Raw genomic sequence first — 18,830 nt, 5'->3', positions numbered from 1 at the left:
TTCATCAAGCTGAGGAAGTTATCCTTTATTCATAAGACATACATTTTTTATATTCTTTCAAACTGCTATTTTCGCTCAAGTCCTGATAATTTTGTGATATCTCCTGACTATGCTCGTGGCTGGTCATTTCCTTTTGTGCTTTATAGTTTTGATAATAAGTGTTTTGTTTATTTTCTATGTAAAAGTTCCTACTATCCTCTGCTCAAAAAGATGCACCTGCCTAGAAATGGCAAACTTCAGTATTCCAGTCACTATTCACTTAAATCCATTCACATTCCCTAAGTAAGATTTGAAAGTAAGTAACTAGTTCATTGTTTCTTATTCTTTTAAAATAATCTTTTTTCATTTCACGCACCCAGGAGACAAAGTTAGAAGGCCAGAAAGTTTCTTAATCAGCTTTTTGGCACGTTATATAATCTTGATGAGGTTATTTCATTCCAGAATTCACTAATGCTTCCATTTATAAAATGTAAAAATTATTGCTGGGAATGGTGGCTGACACCTGTAATCACAGCACTTTGGGAGGCTGAGACAGGAGGATCACGAGGTCAGGAGTTTGAGACCAGTCTGACCAACATGGTGAAACACTGTCTCTACTAAAAATACAAAAATTAGCCAGTCATGGTGGCAGGCACTGTAATCTCAGTTTCTCAGGAGGCTGAGGCAGGAGAATCACTTGACCTGGGAGTTGGAGGTTGCGGTGAGCCAAGATCACACGAAGGCACTCCAGCCTGGGCAACAAGAACAAAACTGCATCCAAAAAAAAACTATTATGACATACACTCATTTTTACTCAAGGGGGTTTAGAGACAGCTCAATACCCTTATATTATCAAGTCTGTGAACTCCTTGAATGCTGTTACACAGACTAGGGTGCTCCCCGATCCCTACCTCCTAATGTTCATGAGTTATGTAATCCCTGCTTCTTGAGTGTGGGTAAGCCTGTGACATGTTTCTAACAAACAGAACATGGTATAGTTGATAGGATGCTATTCCTATCTTAATGTTACATTATATGGCAAGGTGATGCGAAGTCACTTAAGAGGTTATGCTGTATGGCAAAGGCAGTTGCATTGTACTATTTAAGACTGTCTTGTTTGCAGCCTCTCCCTTTTTCCTCTTCATTGTCTGCTTTGAAGAAGCAAGCTGCTATAAATTATATGGCCACCAGAAAATGATTCTGACAACAACCTGAAGGAGCTTATGGGTAAATCCTTCTCCAATCAAGCCTCCGGGTAAGAACTCAACCCTGGGCAACAACTTAATTGCAGCTTTGTGAGATCCTGAGCTAACCTGTGCTCAGACTCCTGACCCACAGAAACTTTAAAATAATAAATATATTTTAGGTTTCTAAGTTTGTGATGATTTTTGTTTTTTGAGACAGAGTTTCACTCTTGTTGCCCAGGCTGCAGTGCAATAGTGTGATCTCAGATCACTGCAACCTCCATCTCCTGGGTTCAAGAGATTATCCTGCCTCAGCCTCCAGAGTAGCTGGGATTAAAGGCATGTGCCACTGTGCCCGGCTAGTTTTGTATTTTTAGTAGAGATGGGGTTTCCCCATATTGGTCAGGCTGGTCTCAAACTCCTGACCTCGGGTGATCCACCCACCTCAGACTCCCAAAAGTCCTGGGATTACAGGCGTGAGCCACCGCGCCCGGCCGTAATCTGTTAAATAGCAATAGAAAAGCTAATAATGCAAAGTCTCAATTAAGTAAGTAGTGTCTTTTAAGGTCCTCAAAGTAGTAAATGTCAAGAAGTCACCCAGGTTTTTTTTTAAACAATTATTTCTTTTATGGGAGAGAGAAATGCAGGGAGAGAGACAGAGAGAAAGAGAGAGAAAGAAAGTTCTGACACTGAAAAATGGCATTCTTTATTTCATAAAGGCATCAAATTTTTATTTTATAGCCCATCGGTATGTAAGGAAACGGATATAAATATAAAATAACAATACTTTTATGATCTGAAGGGCTCAATATAGTGACGTATTACTGTTTTTAGTATGTGTACATTCAAAAATGTCTGTACTTTGTCATCAATACACACAAGCTATATCCAATTTTGATATCTTCAGTACAAACTGGGATTTTAAATGCTATCTCTATCATGCACTTAAGATACAAAATTATCATAAAGTAGAAAGTAATAAATAAAAGTTCATTCTGAAAGTATATTCCTAATCTGTTTGTTATGGTGGTGTTCTTCAGCCCGGTGATAAAGTAATTCCCAATCCACTTGATTCAAATTTGGCTTATCAAATGCTCTTCCAGAAAAATGCATTTTCGTAACAGGTTGTCAATTAATTTAGTTCACCAGTATTACATGTTTGACAACTTTCAGGTTAAAAAAACACTTTTCAATTTTTTTCCCAGTAAATTATATCAGAGTGAGTCACTATGCACCAGAAGTTTCTTCTAAAGCCCCACTGAGGTCATAAATTTGTCTGAAAAGCTATACTGTGAGAAACTTACCCGCATTTCCACTAACCAAAAGCTAGTTTTCTCACAGCTTGTGGACATATAAAACATGACATACCATTCCTTCCTGTATTTTGGTTAACCGGTATTTTTTTTTTTATCTCAGAACATACCTCAACTCTAATTCTTACCGCAAACTAAAGTGATGCTTGCTCCATCCTTTCCTTGCCCCTTTTTTTGTGTTTGAGGTCTACTATCATACAGCAGTATTACACTTCTGTATTAAAGTTACAAGAGAAGCAAATGATCTATGGTCTGCTTTCCCATATGACCTATGGTAGTTTTCAAAGCATTTTTTTCACCTTGTAGAAGATCTCAAAGTCATCTTTTCTCAAATAAATGTGTTATTTCCTTCCCCTGGACTTTGTGAAATAGGGTAACAAGAAATGCTGAATTCACATAAGTAGACCTTTAACAGGATGATTCTAGACTATGATGACAAATAAGCAATATCAGTCGAATCATAACTGGTTTGCAAGCTCTCGTTGAAAATAAATGCATTGCTAATCACGTAGTTATTAAAGAACCTATATCTGAAAACTTTTGTATGAGGGACAAGAGAAGTGTTTGTTTAGCTATTTACCAAAAGAAATACACTTGTCTATGCAGTATGTACAATTGTACATTTTAAGTATTCCTGTTGGGTAGAATAAAAAGCACTGTGATGATCACTAAACAGAACCAAAGGGGTAAAGGATATCTAAAATAGACTAGAGCAAGGAAGACTTCCAACTTCAGCCCTGCCACTGACTAGCCTTGTGACCCTGAGAACAATTCCAGATTCCTGCCTTCTTATCTGTATGCCTAACACCTACTATATAGTAATTGTGAGGATCACACATAAAGTGTCTCTAGCCAACTAGGTATTCAGTAAATGGTAGACAGGATTGCTGTTGTTTCTGTGAAAGGTGTCTCACTCTGCCTTTCATATAAATGACTCTCATGCAGAACCTACTGGATGTTTCTCAGTTCAAGTGTTAATAGAAGGCAGGTCCCAAATATAAATCTTTTTATACTTGATCATTTATTTCTTCTCCTACGTGCTTCCTTATGCTACCCATTTTTTCTCAGAATAACTCATTCCTTTATCAGAAGTTTATTTAAATTTAGCAGTTCTACTTAAAGTGTTTCTATTTCCCTCTCTCTCTCTCTCTCTCACACACACACACACAGAGAGAGAGAACTTAAAATCAGTAGACTATTACATAGTCCATATTGTCTACTCTAGAATATAGATAATGAACAGCTGTGCCACCAGAATACATAATTCATAGACTTTAATGGATATTAAATAAAACATAGAGTAATTAAAAGGCTAGAAGTAATGTGATACTAACATAACCAATAGACAAAAGGCTGCTGAGGTGATAGCTATTTAGAAATATATGATATAAAGTGAGAAGTAACATGAAAAAAATCTGCAGGAGGAATCTTTTTCCCAACTCTCACATTTTGGATGTTAGATACTTGTAGAAAAAAAAAATTATGAAGCTGTAGGATTCAGAAAGTTCTAGACTTGCCATTAACGTTCAGCAGAACAAAAGTTGAATGGAGCAAAAAGCATGACCTCCTCACCAATTTTGTTTAGACTGACTATAAAAAAGACTTTATTAAGATCTTTGTCAGAACCCATCTTAGACCACATCTTTTCATGTTTCTCATGAACCTTTTCCCTCCTATTAAATGTTTTTTGTTTTGTTTTGTTTTTTCTTTTGAGACAGAGTCTTGTCTGTCACTCAGGCTAAAGTGCAGTGGTGCGATGCACAGTCTTGGCTCACTGCAACCTCCACCTCCCGGGTTCAAGCAATTCTCCTGCCTCAGCCTCCTGCGTAGCTGGGATTACAGGCCCGCATCACCACACCCGGCTAATTTTTGTATTTTTAGTAGAGATGGGGTTTCATCATGTTGGTCAAGCTGGTCTCGAACTCCTGACCTTGTGATCAGCCCGCCTTGGCCTCCCAAAGTGCTGGGATTACAGGTATGAGCTACCACACCCGGCCGACCCCTCCTATTAAGTCTTATACTTTCCAGTTTATTGTCACTGTAGATGTGGGAAAGGGCTGATGGTCATCTTTGTTTACAAGCCATTACAGGTTTGAACAAATCCAAAATTGCCTATTATTAAGCCTCCTAAGGAGCTACTGGGCATAAATAAACCTAAGATTTTATAACCAACCAATTAGCCTATGGAAGATAATCCAGATTATTATATTCTGCTACACCTTTATTCATGCTTGACTTCAAAAACTTGTCAATTTTTCACAAGGATAATCTAGAAAATAAATATTAGTTTTGCTTTCACAGCACTGAAATGAGTAGGCACTTGCAGCTTTGTTATATTAATTAACTTATTATTTAGTTTCCCTGTCTGCTTAAAACTTGCGATGTTTGGGTTGAAAAAATGATTTAAGAAGCAAAAACTATGACACAACCATTTAAATAAAGGTCACTATTGTGGTGAAATGGGATGTCAGTTTTGCAATTCATCTGCACTTTCCCACCAAGCTGAGATCTGGGTGAGCCTAGAGATATTTGTGAAATAAGCTAATTTAAAAGGACACCACAATCCATCAAAAGCGACTTTCTTCCTCTTCCACAGCACGATGAAGGCCAGGGATAAATTTCAAGAGTTGCTTTCGGACACTTCCTTTTCTGCTCTTCCGGGGCAGGGTCCCAAACATGCTTGAGAAGTTGCCCTCCCACAAGGGAGACATGGATCCGCTGCTGGTGTTACTGATGCTTCGGGTCTTCCTTGAGGATGACCTCCTCAGAAAATCATCCCCCTCCTTGGGGATAAAGCACTCATCATCTGTGCTCGTCTGCCGACTGAAGGCACCCCTGCTGCAGTCCTCAGACACACACATCTGGTAGCCATCTTCACTGTCCATCGTCATGGAGCTTAGCCAGCTCTTACAGCTGCTCTCACTGGATAATCGATTCCGGTCCACAAAGGCTGGTCCTGGCCCAGGCAGGGGTCCAAACAAAGATGATTCATCCAAGTCCATGCTTTCCAAACTTGGGCAGTTAGCTTCATCACCTAGAGCAGAGAGAACAGTCTACTGTGAAATGGATCTATTCATCACTCCTTACTAATAAATACACTACATCAAAACTTCTCTTTGAATGACACAAGAAAGAGTAAGGGTGAAAAATACTTCTCACTGAGCTTTGGCTTGCATGAATAAATGACTGCTTATGAGGCCATTTGATAAACCTTATAGTAGGGTTTCCCGAACTGTTGTTCAAAAATTATAATATTAGAGTGAATTTAAACAAGATGTTTCATATGAGAACAGTTCAACCCAACTGACAGTCTACCAGTGTGACATCTGAATCTCCAAAATGATCATTTTGTACATTTAAATAACCCTAAAACCTTTTTAAAATTCTCAAAGAAATGGGGTTCAATAAACCCAATAATAAATATTAGTTTTGGGGAAATGCTATCAGGCTTTTCTCCATTTAGTTTCTCTGATTCTTAGGTACTTTTCTTTCTTTCTTTTTTTAGATGGAATCTCGCTCTGTCACCAGGCTGGAGTGCAGTGGCATGATCTCGGCTCACTGCAATCTCCGTCTCCCGGGTTGAAGCGATTCTGCTGCTTCAGCCTCTCACGTAGCTGGGACTATAGGCATGCACCACCACACTCAGCTAATTTTCTTATTTTTTAGTAGAGACAGGGTTTCATCATGTTGGCCAGGATGGTCTTGATCTCTTGACCTCATGATCTGCCCGCTCAGCCTCCCAAAGTGCTGGGATTATAGGCATGAGCCACCGTGCCCAGCCAGTATTGTCTTTTTTAAATAATTCTAAAATTATTATAAAATTATTTGAAGTATATAGAAAACGGTTATGAAACAGGTAATTCAAAAGTGTTTCTTAGAGAAAGGATTTGTGAAATCAAATGTATCTCCCAACCTCAATATTCCAAGTTTCGTTTTGGAATACTTATATTCTCTGGAATGATACTGTACCCAGAAACTATCCCTGTCCTCAAGTAAGTAATAACTTATTTGAAGAAATTGAATTGTATCTGCTTGGCTGAATTTTTTCCATTGATCCTTCATAACCTACATCTGGCTCTTCAAACTCAAATGTTGATCACATACCAACACCCTGTCCATACTGCCCTCCCTGCTTCCACATTATCTGAGTTGGTTGGTATCTTGCTAAAAAGAGAGAGAGAGATAACTTGTAATATCAGCCTTGGAAAAATATAATTAGTAAGTGACTCTGCTTCAGAAGAATGGTTTTATTTTGTGCTAGTTATCTTTACGGCTGCTCTCTTTTGTCCTTGGTTGATAATATAAAAAGAAACTTTTTTCACATGATTCGCAAGGTTGAGTACAGCCAGCCCCACAGTGACTAGTCGTAATGCTTTCCTTTTTGCTAATACGACCTACTTCATTTCACCTTGCAATGAGTGATGAATTTCTTTTGATTGGAGAGCAATTGCCTTATAGAATCACATGCTGTGGATGTTTACTATACATCTAGAAAAAGCAGAACTCCCTCAATAACTCAAAAAATGTGTACAACATTACTTTATGAGGATCCTGACCTAACAATGTTGTCTATCCAAGGTTGTTCCTGTGGAACTCCAGGAATTTCTATATTCACGGCCATTCGGGATGCTGCAGAAGTGAAAATGAGGCTAAAAGGCCCTCATATCTAAAGAAAGCAAGGAGGTGGCTGAATTTAAAAGGTCATTAAGAATTTTGTGTTAAATATTTCTGTCTCTCTAACAAATTTCACTCCCCAAAAAAATCCATTATGAATTTTTTTTTAAATATTGAATGAAGAAGTAACTTGTACATAAGTTTCAAACACTTCAATTAAAAAAATAAATACACAGAGCTTCATCCCATAACTCTAAGCCATAAATTAGTGACTAGTTAAGGAATTTTATCTTTTTCAGTAAACAAATTGATTATAACCTTTAACAGATATTCTAGGTTAGAAACTTAAGCTTGGTCCTATCTAAAGAAGAGATAACCTATATTTCATACCCACATAGTGGTTTCAGTTAGTTATTTTTACATAAAAGTTCATTCCTTTAGTTACATCTGTCACAGAGCAAATAGCAAATTAACACATTTTAAACTCAACCCTTCCCTTAAAAATGCACTCAATGGCAAGAGCTATGCATTTACTGTTGCAATAGTCTTACACATTTCTGTCTTCATCTTTGGGGCCATGAAAAAGAATTTCTGTGCATAAATGTAATTTATGCAATTGAAGCAAAAGACAGGAGCTCTACCCAGTGTGTAACCATTCTAACTTTAATAACTTCTAAAAACTATTCAGCCCCTGAGCTGTGATTGTTTTCAGGATCATAATTCATTCACTGAAGTAGAAGGAAAGTCAGACAATCTTCCCCAATGATCTAAAATCTCCAGATGCCTGTTTTCGAGCATGTTCATCCATGTGCATATGCGTCATGTATGTGGAATAGTGGATCTGACTTCACTTATCCCTCCTCCAAATACAGTCACTCCAAAGCTCACGCCAAAGCAACACAGATTCGTTTCTTTGGCCAGCACTAGACAAATTTTTCTTGTAATTATGATAATCTTAAAACAACTTAGAGGCAGAAATACTGAAAGAGGTAATGTTACTGTGGTTTCTCAACAGGAAATTGCATTTACCATGAAGCAGACGATGTTCCTGTAACTGCAGAGATCTGTACTCCACCCATTTTTGTTTCAAGGTTTGCTGTGAGAATAAAAAATAGTTATAATTATTAGGAAACCCCAGTGAAGCTAGCAATTTAATTCTAGGTGTTGAGATTTGTCATTAATTTTTTTTTTTTTTTGAAATGGAGTCTCACTCTGTCGCCCAGGCTGGAGTACAGTGTGAGATCTTGGCTCATTGCAACCTCTGCCTTCTGGTTTCAAGTGATTCTCCTGCCTCAGCCTCCTGAGTAGCTGGGATTACAGGCAGCTGCCACCAAGCCTTTTATATTTTTAGTAGGGACATGGTTGCACCATGTTGGCCAGGCTGGTCTCAAACTCCTGACCTCGTGATCCACATACCTCAGCCTCCCAACATGCTGGTGAAATATGAGCCACTGTACCTGGCCTGTCATTAAGTTTCTTTACCATTTTTTTTCTAGTACTCCCAATCCATTCATCCATTTAAAAATATTTTTGCTCTATAAAAGGATATGGGAATACTATTCTCCCAAGAAATAATTTAGTTTTCTTTTAAAAAAAAACACAATAAAATATATAATTTTATTTTAAAAAGATTATTTGGGTTTGTGTCCCAGCTACTCCAGGAGGCTGAGGTGGGAAAATCGCTTGAGCCCAGGAGTTCTGGGCTGTAGTGCGCTATACCGACGGGGTGTCCGCACTAAGTGTGGCATCAATATGGTGACATCCCGGGAGCGGGGGACCACCAGGTTGCCTAAGGAGGAGTGAACCAGCCCAGGTCATAAACGGAGCACTTCAAAACTCCCATGCTGATCAGTAGTGGGATTACGCCTGTGACTAGCCACTGCACTCCAGCCTGGGCAACATAGTGAGACCCTGTCTCTTAAAATAATAATAATAATAATAATAATAATAAAATAAAAAGAAAAGGCAAGGATTTGCCCTCTAGGATTTCCACATCTGTAGGATGAAGACAATAATAGAGCCTAAACCCTGGAAATGTTATCAGGATTCGATGAGTGAAGAGATGTAAAATGTTTAGAACATTGACTAGAACTTAGTAAATGCTCTACAAATACCATCATCAACATACAAGCCTGAGGCCCTAACACAGCCTTTTCTGTCATCCAGCTATTTATTTTCCACACCAAAAAGGAGAACAGAACTATCTGAAATGCTTCCTTAGTGGGCTAAACTTAGAACACTGCTAAGCACCCTGACTTCTTAACTACTTTCCTTCTTGGTTGCCCCAGCACGTGAGAGCTGAGGCCCACTGTGGGAATTAAGTAGCTGCCACATGAGTCAAGACAGTGCACAAGTCTTGACCTATCCCACAGAGGGAACTGAGGCAATGGCAATCTAAAAACTAGGCAGAAGGCATCTGAAAAGACTCAGCCATAGACTCACTGTCTCCCATTCTTCGTCCTCTACTCTTCCCCTTCCTTTGCCAATTCAGGTCCCTATAGCAAGTCCAGCAAGTAGGCACAGCTCAGGTTTGCCTGTGGACTCTTCTGACAAAGGAAAGACAGCCTAGTTGAAACAAGCACTCCTTCACACAAAGCAATCTCCAAGGAGTAGATGAAGGCTAAAAGAAAAGAGGAAAAAAGCATATATTTGGACAAGGACTAAGGAAAAGAAAACAATAAAATTGCAAGAACATCATTAAATGCTTAAGGGGAACATGCCTTATTCCTCAGTCTTCAAAGATTGAACAATAACTGGGCATAATTTTCCAAACCCTCATACTAGTGACATTTAACAGCAACCCTTACGGTTGCCAATATAGAATGCAAGCAATAAATCCATCAAATGCTTGACTCAGTCAACTTCTTGATTTTTCTGTACCACAATATAGTCTAGAATACGTATAATACTGCTTTGAGGTCTGGGGGCAGTGGCTTACACCTGTAATCTCAGCACTTTAGGAGGTTGAAGCAGGAGGACTGGTTGAGACCAGGAGTTTGAAATAAGCCCAGGCAACATAGTGAGAATTTATCTCTACAAAAAGAAAAAAAAAAACAACAACATATTTTTAATTAGCTGGGTGTGGTGGTGCACACCAGTTCTTAAGAGGCTGGGGTGGGAGGATCATTTAAGTCCAGGAGGCGTATAAGGCTAGCAAGTATGTGGCATACATACCAACCCTTTCATCTTCCTTAAAGAGATTTATTTCCTACAAGAGACTAGAGTCCAGTGGAGGAGCACAGGGATAGGTCCACAGTCAAAACTAGAGACAGAAAGAAGAGGAAACTATATTTCTGTACTTACTATCCAAAAATACCAAGTCAGCACTGGCCATTTAGTCATTTTTTTAAAAAAAATAAAGGTTTTGCAATATCTGATTTGTTGATTTGGCCCAGTTATTTCAGTAAGTCATCACTTAAACCAAGAAAATACCAGTGTGAAGAGCAGATGTGTCAAAGTGACTAAGGGTTTTTCGTCTGTAACCAAGCTTCCCTATTTTCCTATGTGTCTGTTTCTGCCTGTGTTACTGACGTCACAATTGTATATTGGGACATATCTGAACTCTCATCATTAGGGGAGAATTACAGCACAAGTGAGATCTAACCATACTGGGCAGCATCACCTCACTGTGCCTAGTTCAGTGCCAGGTACATAGCAGCTGCTCAATAAATAATGGTTGAATGAATACATGCAAAAAATGGCTTCCTAAAACAACTCTCAGCTATCACACATTGGTTCCAAAGAAGTTTCCAATGCTTTTGATCAATAGAAGACACACAGCTAAACATTTTCATGATACTTTAATACTTTAATTGTGCTTTCACTGATAACATAATATTTAATTTTCATAACTTCTCTAAAAAGTTACAGATTCAAAAATGAAGATTCAGTGTAGCAAAATATTCCCCAAGAACTACAAACCCAGTAAATAGCAGAAGTAGATTACAAACCAGGTCTCCCAGCTACCCCATTAGATGTGTTGCTTTCATGTTAAACATTTGAATCATAGGTCAGAAGAATCAGAATCCCTAAAAATGTGGCTCAGAAAGGATGACTGTTTCTAAAGAAGAGCTGGTGACCCCATGAAGAGTCTTTGAGGGACAGAATGCTCACTTACACAAGATGCACAAAGTAAATGTCATTGTGTTTCAAAGGGGAAACCAGGCTGTGGTTATGGATGAGGCTGAAACATTTCTGGCTCAAGAGATAAATGGAATCTCGTAATTTCAAGATTAGAAACAGGACAGACATGCAAGATGAAAAGCAGAATGAACTTTAAAGTCTTCTGGATATGGAGAAGTAGAAAGAAATTCTATTGCAATATATGGTTTAAATGCACCTATCTGAAACCAAGGTCTGAGCCAGGTTTTCTGCTTAAGGAAAGAATGTTGGCTGAATCTCCATCACTGGGAAAGGAGGCTGAGAAAAGCTGCTGCTGCTGGCTATGGCTTATGTAGAGCTTATACATAGAAAGGGAGGAGTACCTAAGCACAGCCTCATGACTTGAGCCAAACAGCTCACTGAGTCCCCAGGGAAGGCATCTAAGCCCCTAGACCTGGCTCTGGATTGGTAGCCTTGAAGTGCTGAGTGGGGACAAGCATCCAATTATAACATTGTGCTGAAAGGAGAGGCTATATGCCATGCAAGGGAAGTAGGCAATCTAAACCCCCAAACACTCACAGATGTTTAATGATTAAAAAAGATAATAAAATTGATAATTGGTATATGGAGTCTCTCTAAGCAAAATGAAAATAAGAAGTGTCAAAAAAAGACTTTAAAATAAAAATGTAATCCTCCGAGAGATAAATAAGATCAATGTTTATAAGAACAAGAAATTCGAAATGAAAAAATAAAACAAGAAGAGATAGACATGAAAAAGAACTACAAAATAAAAACAAACTAATTATTTTTTTTTTTTTTTGCATTTTAGCCACTTTATTTCCACTCACTATTAGTCAATGTGGGTACAGATAAGAATCGCAGCTTTCTGGCAGGACAGCCACTTCTCAGTAATAAATAACACACTTTCAAAAAGTAAATCTTTCATAAAAAGGTAATGGATTGTAAGAAAACAAGCATATGCATCAGTAATGTTTGGGGTAAAACAAAGATTCATTTTGTTGATTTCTATTGAGCTTTCATAAGATTTGATCAGAAGCTAGCAAATATACAGCAGAAAAGAAATATTATTCTAAATAAAAATATTGTGAAGTTATTTTGTCTATATAAGTAAAAATATGACCTCACACCAATAGTCTCATCTATAGCTATACAACATCAATGCTATTTTTAGTTAAAATTTTATTTCATATAAGTCCTCAGTTTATAACAAATTAATTTTTATAACTTAATACAAAGAACATATTCTATACAGACAGCTAACAAGAACAGTTCTGAAGATGTTACTGAGGAATTCAGAAAGAATATAACACAAAAAGAAAACGAGATAAAAGTATGAAATAGTCATTAGGAATCATGAAAGGTAAATCAAGAAACTATGTCTAATAGGAATTCCAGAAGATAATACAGTAGTGTTATAGAAGGTATATTCAAAAAAGATTGACAGTTTTCCAAAGCTAAAGAAGGTCTTTAAACAGAAAGAACTCTGTAATTTCTATGTAGTATAAAGTTAGAAATTAATCCAGAATTAATTACATTGTAGTAAAACTGTAGAATGATAAAGACGAAAAAATATCTTAAAGCAATCAGAAAAAGGATTAAATATTGCCACAAACACTGGTCTTTTAAAACTTGAAAATCCAAGGGAGAAAAGTATCAAGAAAAAAAAAGAAGGCATAAAAAGTGGCATAAGATGCAATAAAAAATATGGAGGCATGCTCAAACAATTTTTGACAAAAATTTAAATTATTAGAATAATATTTTACTGTCAACTCAGTTAATAAATTAAAAAATTTTGTTAACAGAAACAGAAGTCACTAAAACTGGCTTTAAAAAAAAAACAGAAATCCTAAGTAGTCTCACAACTAATAAAGAAATTGAAACAATATGTTAACAGTATTCTCATCAAAAAAGAATTTTAAAATGAAATGATTCAGAAATAAAACAAGAATAGATAGACATGAAAAAGAACTACAAGATAATAACAAACTAATTTTTTTTTTTTTTTTTGCCTTTTATCCACTTTACTTCCACTCACTATTAGTCAATGTGGGTACTCATGCTAAGAGTCTAGTAAACTTGATTCCAAAACTTAAAAAGATATCTAAGGAAAGAAACCTATAGACCAGTTTACCTGAAAAACAAAGCTATCTTTTAAAATCCTAAAGAAAATACTCACAGATCAAGCCTGTAATTACAATTACAAACGACAAATTTCAAGGCTAACCCAGGTTGAGTTTAGCCTAGAGATGAAATGGTAGCTTTATATTAGAATACGTTTAAATGTCATTCACATATTAACAGATTTTTTTCAAATGAATAAATAAGAAGACCAGCTTAACAGATGCAAATAAAAGTATTTGACAAAATTTAATACACAAATACTGTAAACTACAAGCAAACTTCAAATAGAATGGAGTGTCCTTAACCTGAAAGTATAGCTCGTTCCTAATGGAAACGAAATTAAGAAGAATTCCCTTTAAAATCAGGAGTGAAACAAGGATGCCTACAACTATAGTTTCTAATCATTGTGGTATGGTAGCTCCTAAGCTGTGAAGTAAAGTAAGAAAAAGAAGCAAAACTCATTCATACAGATAGTTACTATCTCTACAGTAAACCCAAAGTAATCTTCAGATAATTTATTAGAGATACAATGCAGTTTCCTCAAATTGATCTATATATATATATAGTGCTATCAGAGCCATGAGTGTTGGCTCAGGCCTGTAATCCCAGCAATTCAGGAGGCTGAGACAGCAGGATTGCTTGAACCCAGGAGTTTGAGGCTATAGTGAGCTATAATCACATTGCTGCACTCTAGTATGGGCAACAGAGCAAGACCCTGTCTCCAAAAATAGGTAAATAAAATTTGATATCAATCAAAACACCAATATTTATTTATATATGATTTATTTTTATAATTTATATAGATGGTCTAAGGACCAAGAATAACTACGGTCAATGTGATAACAAGATTTATTATAGACAATCTGGGATAAACAAATTGAGCAATGGATCATATTAGAAAGCCTATAAGCAAATCCATGCATATGTGGAACTTGCTTAAAATTAGGGGTTTTGGCCGGGCACAGTGGCTCACACCTGTAATCCTAGCACTTTGGGAGGCTGAGGCGGGTGGATCATGAGGTCAGGAGATGGAGACCATCCAGGCCATGGTGAAACCCTGTCTTTACTAAAATAAAATTTTTTTAAAAAATTAGCCAGGAGTGGTGGTGCATGCCTGTAGTCCCAGATACTCAGGAGGCTGAGGCAGGGAAATTGCTTGAATCCAAGAGACAGAGATTGCAGTGGGCCAAGATTGTGCCACTGTGCTCCAGGCTGGTGAAAGAACAAGACTCCATCTCAAAAAAAAAAAAAAAAAAAAGAATAGAGGTTTTATTGCAAGTCAGTTGAAGGGTAAAAGGGGGACTACAAAATAAATGGTACTAGAAGAACTGGTTATTCAGTTGGAAAAAAACTAAATTAGAATTTTCACATGAAAAAAAACAGATTGAAATTTTTCCCGTACCTCATAATATACACAAAAGTTAATTCTGGATGAATTAAGGACTTACATGTGAAAAGGAAAAATGTTAAAACCTGTAGCAGAAAATATAGATTACCTGCCAAAAACAATTAAAAGCTCTCTCATCAACAAAAATACGAAAGAAGTAATAAATTCAAAGTGCTTAGGGAACTAAACACCTACTTAGAATAAATGACCCATCAAAACTCTCTTCCAATAGTAGCAGTGAAATAAAAACATTTTTCAACAAAAAATCTGCTTATCATCACAGAAGGAAGCACTACAGCAAGAAAGAGAGTAAACCCAGAGGTAAGGAGTAGAATGCAACAAGCAACAGCAAGCATATCAAAAGGAACAAGTTGGTGTATTTATTCACTACCATCTATTTAGAATAAATATGCATTTTGTACTTTTAGAAAATTGATAAAAATTCTCTAAAGTAAGTATAGTAAGGAATGCAGGGTCTTAAATGGGCATTTAAAGCATTGTATGGTTCTCATGATGTTCTGGAAGAGGATGGAGAAACTGAAAATTCATACTTTGGTAAATATGTATAATGAAACATGGCAAAAATATGCAAAGAATAGAAATTGCTTAAAGGCATGAAATAATGTTTTGTGCAAGTTAGTACTTTATTCCATACAATATAAACCTATTGTTTATTCTTGTTTTCAATATTTCTTTTTCTAAGAAAAGGTGAAAAAGTTTCAATTTTTTAAAAAAGAGGTTCACTAAGATTATCTTTCTTTTGCAAAAGCAAATTAACATTAAATTCAAGTACAATATGGAGCACTGTTTACTCCTCATAAAAATGTAATAACAAAAATCTTAGAAATATTTTCTTTAAAGTGAACAATAAGATTATCATTATTTACAATATATTGATGATCCTAGCCAATGCTATAAGAGAAGAAAAATAATTAGTTTCAATAATTGAGCTAAAGGGGCAAAATATTTATAATCTGCAAATGATATAAAATTTATATAAAAATATAAGAAACTATAAAAATTATTAGAATAAAGGGAGTTCAACAAAGCTGGATTTTTAAAATTTAAACAAAATCATTAGCAATAAGTGGCTGAAAATTTAAAAGATGAATATAGCAAGAACAATGAGGAAGTACACAATAATAAATATAATAAAAGATATGTAAAAATATAGGAAGATAATTACAAAATATTTTTAAAGTCTATAAAAGATATGAATAAACAGATTGAGATCCTGAATTCAAAGTGAGAAAAGTAAGAGCCATAAAGATTTTAATTGCTCTCATTTATTTTATGAATACAATTCAATTCCTATCAAAATTTGAACAGAGGCTTTTTCAAGGAATTTTACAAATTGATTGAAAAAAGCACAGTGGCAAGAGTATCCAAGCCAATGTAGATGAAGAAAGCAACACTTGGTGATGGATTGGATGTGGAGGAAGAAAAAGATGCAAAATAAAATTCACTCTCTTAGGCTCAATAATTAATAAACTCATATTTCATGAAGAAAACTAATAAATGGCAGTTATTTCTAAATAAAGCTGGAGTGAGCAACCTGCCTATAGTAAACTACAATCTCTGTTCAGATTGGCTACCTCATTGCTATGCAAGTGGGAGAATAGGGATGCAGAGGTCACTGAGACAAGCAGAGAGGTCTTTAGAACTCTAACTCACATGCATGAGTGAGGGTCTGGACTTCATGGCTTAGGAGACCCTCATCAGCCCAGAAAACTGAGATTTTTAAGAGCCTCAAAAAACTATCCCAGGGAATTTTCACTGAACATCCTCCATTATTTACTATCTCTTAGACACTAATTTATTTCTCCTTTGAAGTTGTTAGTGTATTTTCCAACGAAAGCAGATTCAAGGACAGTCACAGGATTAGACAGATAAGGTTTTGGTTTTAAGAATGAGGCAGATGAGAAGGACACCAAAAGAGGACATGGAAAAAATGAAAAACCCAGACCCTCTGACATATTTGGGAAAATAATGACCTTTTTTGCTTTAATTCCAAACAAAATGTAAATCAAGAGAGATCACAGGTGCGCTAATGAAGAGTTCTTCAAGTGGTGTGCCTTCCTGTTGCCTTTCTGAGCCTCATAGACACACAGAAGGAGGAAGGAAGAAAGTGATTTATATTGGTTTGCAGAATTTGATATTCCTCCAAAGATAATTGCATGGCTCTTGATAATTCAGCAGTTCAGATTCATCATGGCATTTCTTTTTCAAGGGCTATCTCAGTTCCTCAAATAGATCTTTATTTTACCACTCACACATTCAAGGATGAAAAATGTGCCTCACTGCATTAAATTAAATTACCTTTAAAACCTGCAGCTTTGCTTCAAGCTCCATTCTTTTGAGAATCATTGTTCCATTAAGAGTCTCTATCCTGTTTTAAGGAAAAAAAAAAAAAGAGGAGGGAGTGAGTAACGTGAGTGATTCATTTAAATAAGTACCATATTACAGAGTACTACACTTTGAGCACACACTATGCTAAAAACAAAATATAAATGCTACAGTTCTCATGGCACTTCGAGTAGCTGGACCAAGGCCAAATCTTCTGATAACATTCAGAAAAAGAAAATGGGGGAAAACTCCCCTTGAGAAGGTGGCTAAGAGAAAGGATCCTAGTTAATTTGTAAACTACAGCTCATTTTATAGACGTCACCATGTGACAATGATGGCTGATCTCTAGTAGAATCTGTTCTTGTGGGGATGGCCTGAATCACTTCACTCATTTGGTAAATATTTATTGGGCATCTACTATGTGCCAGATTCTAGACACCATGCTGAACACAAGGGGTACAACGACAGAAACAGTAGGCACTAGGGGCTTTCACAACTGTGGATTAACCTGTTACTTTTTGAAAGAGGGAGAAATTATTTCCTCCTCAGGATTCTAGGAGGCTTTACCCCTGTAAATCTCCATATAATTTTGGTACTAGAAGAAACAGACTACAACTACTATGAGATAGTAACCTTCATACGACTTTTTCATCTCAAAACATTCAGTTTACAAATGCTAATCCTAGAATTATCAACTTACCGGTGTTCTGTTCTTCCTACACCACACTTATTTCTAAAAATAAAATACTTGTTCCACTTTAAGTGATTTTGATTTGTTCTGTGTGCTCAAGTTAAAGGCTTTTATTTTGACTATTAAGCCATCAATCTGAATATGATTTAAAAATTTCATTCGTGAATCACACACTAATTTTTAAAGTGTTGGTTGAAGCCCCTTCTTGTAATTAAGCTATAATTCTATAAAGATGCAAGGAAGTGTTTCAAGGCATGGTAAAAGCATTAAACGCAGAACTCAGTTTTCCTCTATTTCTTATAACCTCATTCCAGAGATAATCAGATGGTAGCAAGCCAAAATGCTGTCTGTTTGCTCCTTAAGGTAATCTTGACTCTCTAAGAAATAGTGGGAATCCATATGAATCTGTTTAATTGTGATTGAATGTCAATTTGACCTGCTGAAGTAATAGATGTGTGTGGGCAAAACTGCAACCATTCATAGGCCGTTTTCCTCAGTATTTGTGTAGACTGTCTCCCATTTCCGTGAATTTCCAACAATTACCTCCACCTGCCACCCCTATTTACCTGTGCTTTACCCTCTTCACCCATGTGGAACATGCTTTCTGACTCTAACCACCAACAGCTCCCCTCACACTCGCCATGGTTCCTCTCCTTTGGATCCAGGGTTCTCTAGAGCAAAAGTGCCCCGTCCTTTACCCTGAACTCACAGGACCCATAGAGTTGGACTCAATTATTTGCCACCACCATCTTTCAAATCTACTTGCAGAAACACCAAAAGCATCCTTTGAAGTTTTAGACCAGAATCACTGAAGAGCATCCCGCAGATTTTCTACTGGCAGCTTCCAAGGAGCAGCTGTAGCTGAAGAGGACAGATCCTGGCATCCAGAGCAGGTGGTCAAATCCAAGCCCTATTACTTACTAGTTGTGTGACCTTAACTAAGCCCTCTCTAAGCTTCAGGCACTTCATCCATAAATAGAAATAAAACTAACCTCACAAGTGGCTGTGAAGAATAAATGAGACAATATAGGACCCACCTTAATCAGAATAAAACCCAAATTTGTTGGCATGGC

General features: G+C 36.6%; 1 protein-coding gene across 2 annotated transcripts in view; it reads right to left on the bottom strand.

The window, feature by feature from the left end:
- Nucleotides 1-1,868: 1,868 nt before the first annotated feature.
- Nucleotides 1,869-18,830, bottom strand: part of CYTIP (cytohesin 1 interacting protein) — a 74,399-nt gene continuing 57,437 nt past the window's right edge. The window contains exons 6-8 of one of the 2 annotated variants that reach the window (XM_002749424.7): nt 17,040-17,109; nt 8,120-8,186; nt 1,869-5,510 (exon numbers count right to left, since the gene is read on the bottom strand). In XM_002749424.7, the coding sequence (XP_002749470.1) occupies nt 5,044-5,510; nt 8,120-8,186; nt 17,040-17,109 (604 nt within the window). In that variant the 3' untranslated portion in view covers nt 1,869-5,043. The remainder of the gene's footprint in view (nt 5,511-8,119; nt 8,187-17,039; nt 17,110-18,830) is intronic. The other variant, XM_035304852.3, reaches the window with a different exon arrangement.

This window comes from Callithrix jacchus, chromosome 6, assembly GCF_049354715.1.
Source record: "Callithrix jacchus isolate 240 chromosome 6, calJac240_pri, whole genome shotgun sequence".
Classification (NCBI taxonomy): Eukaryota; Metazoa; Chordata; class Mammalia; order Primates; family Cebidae; genus Callithrix; species Callithrix jacchus.
This window is presented reverse-complemented; position numbering and strand designations above follow the sequence as displayed.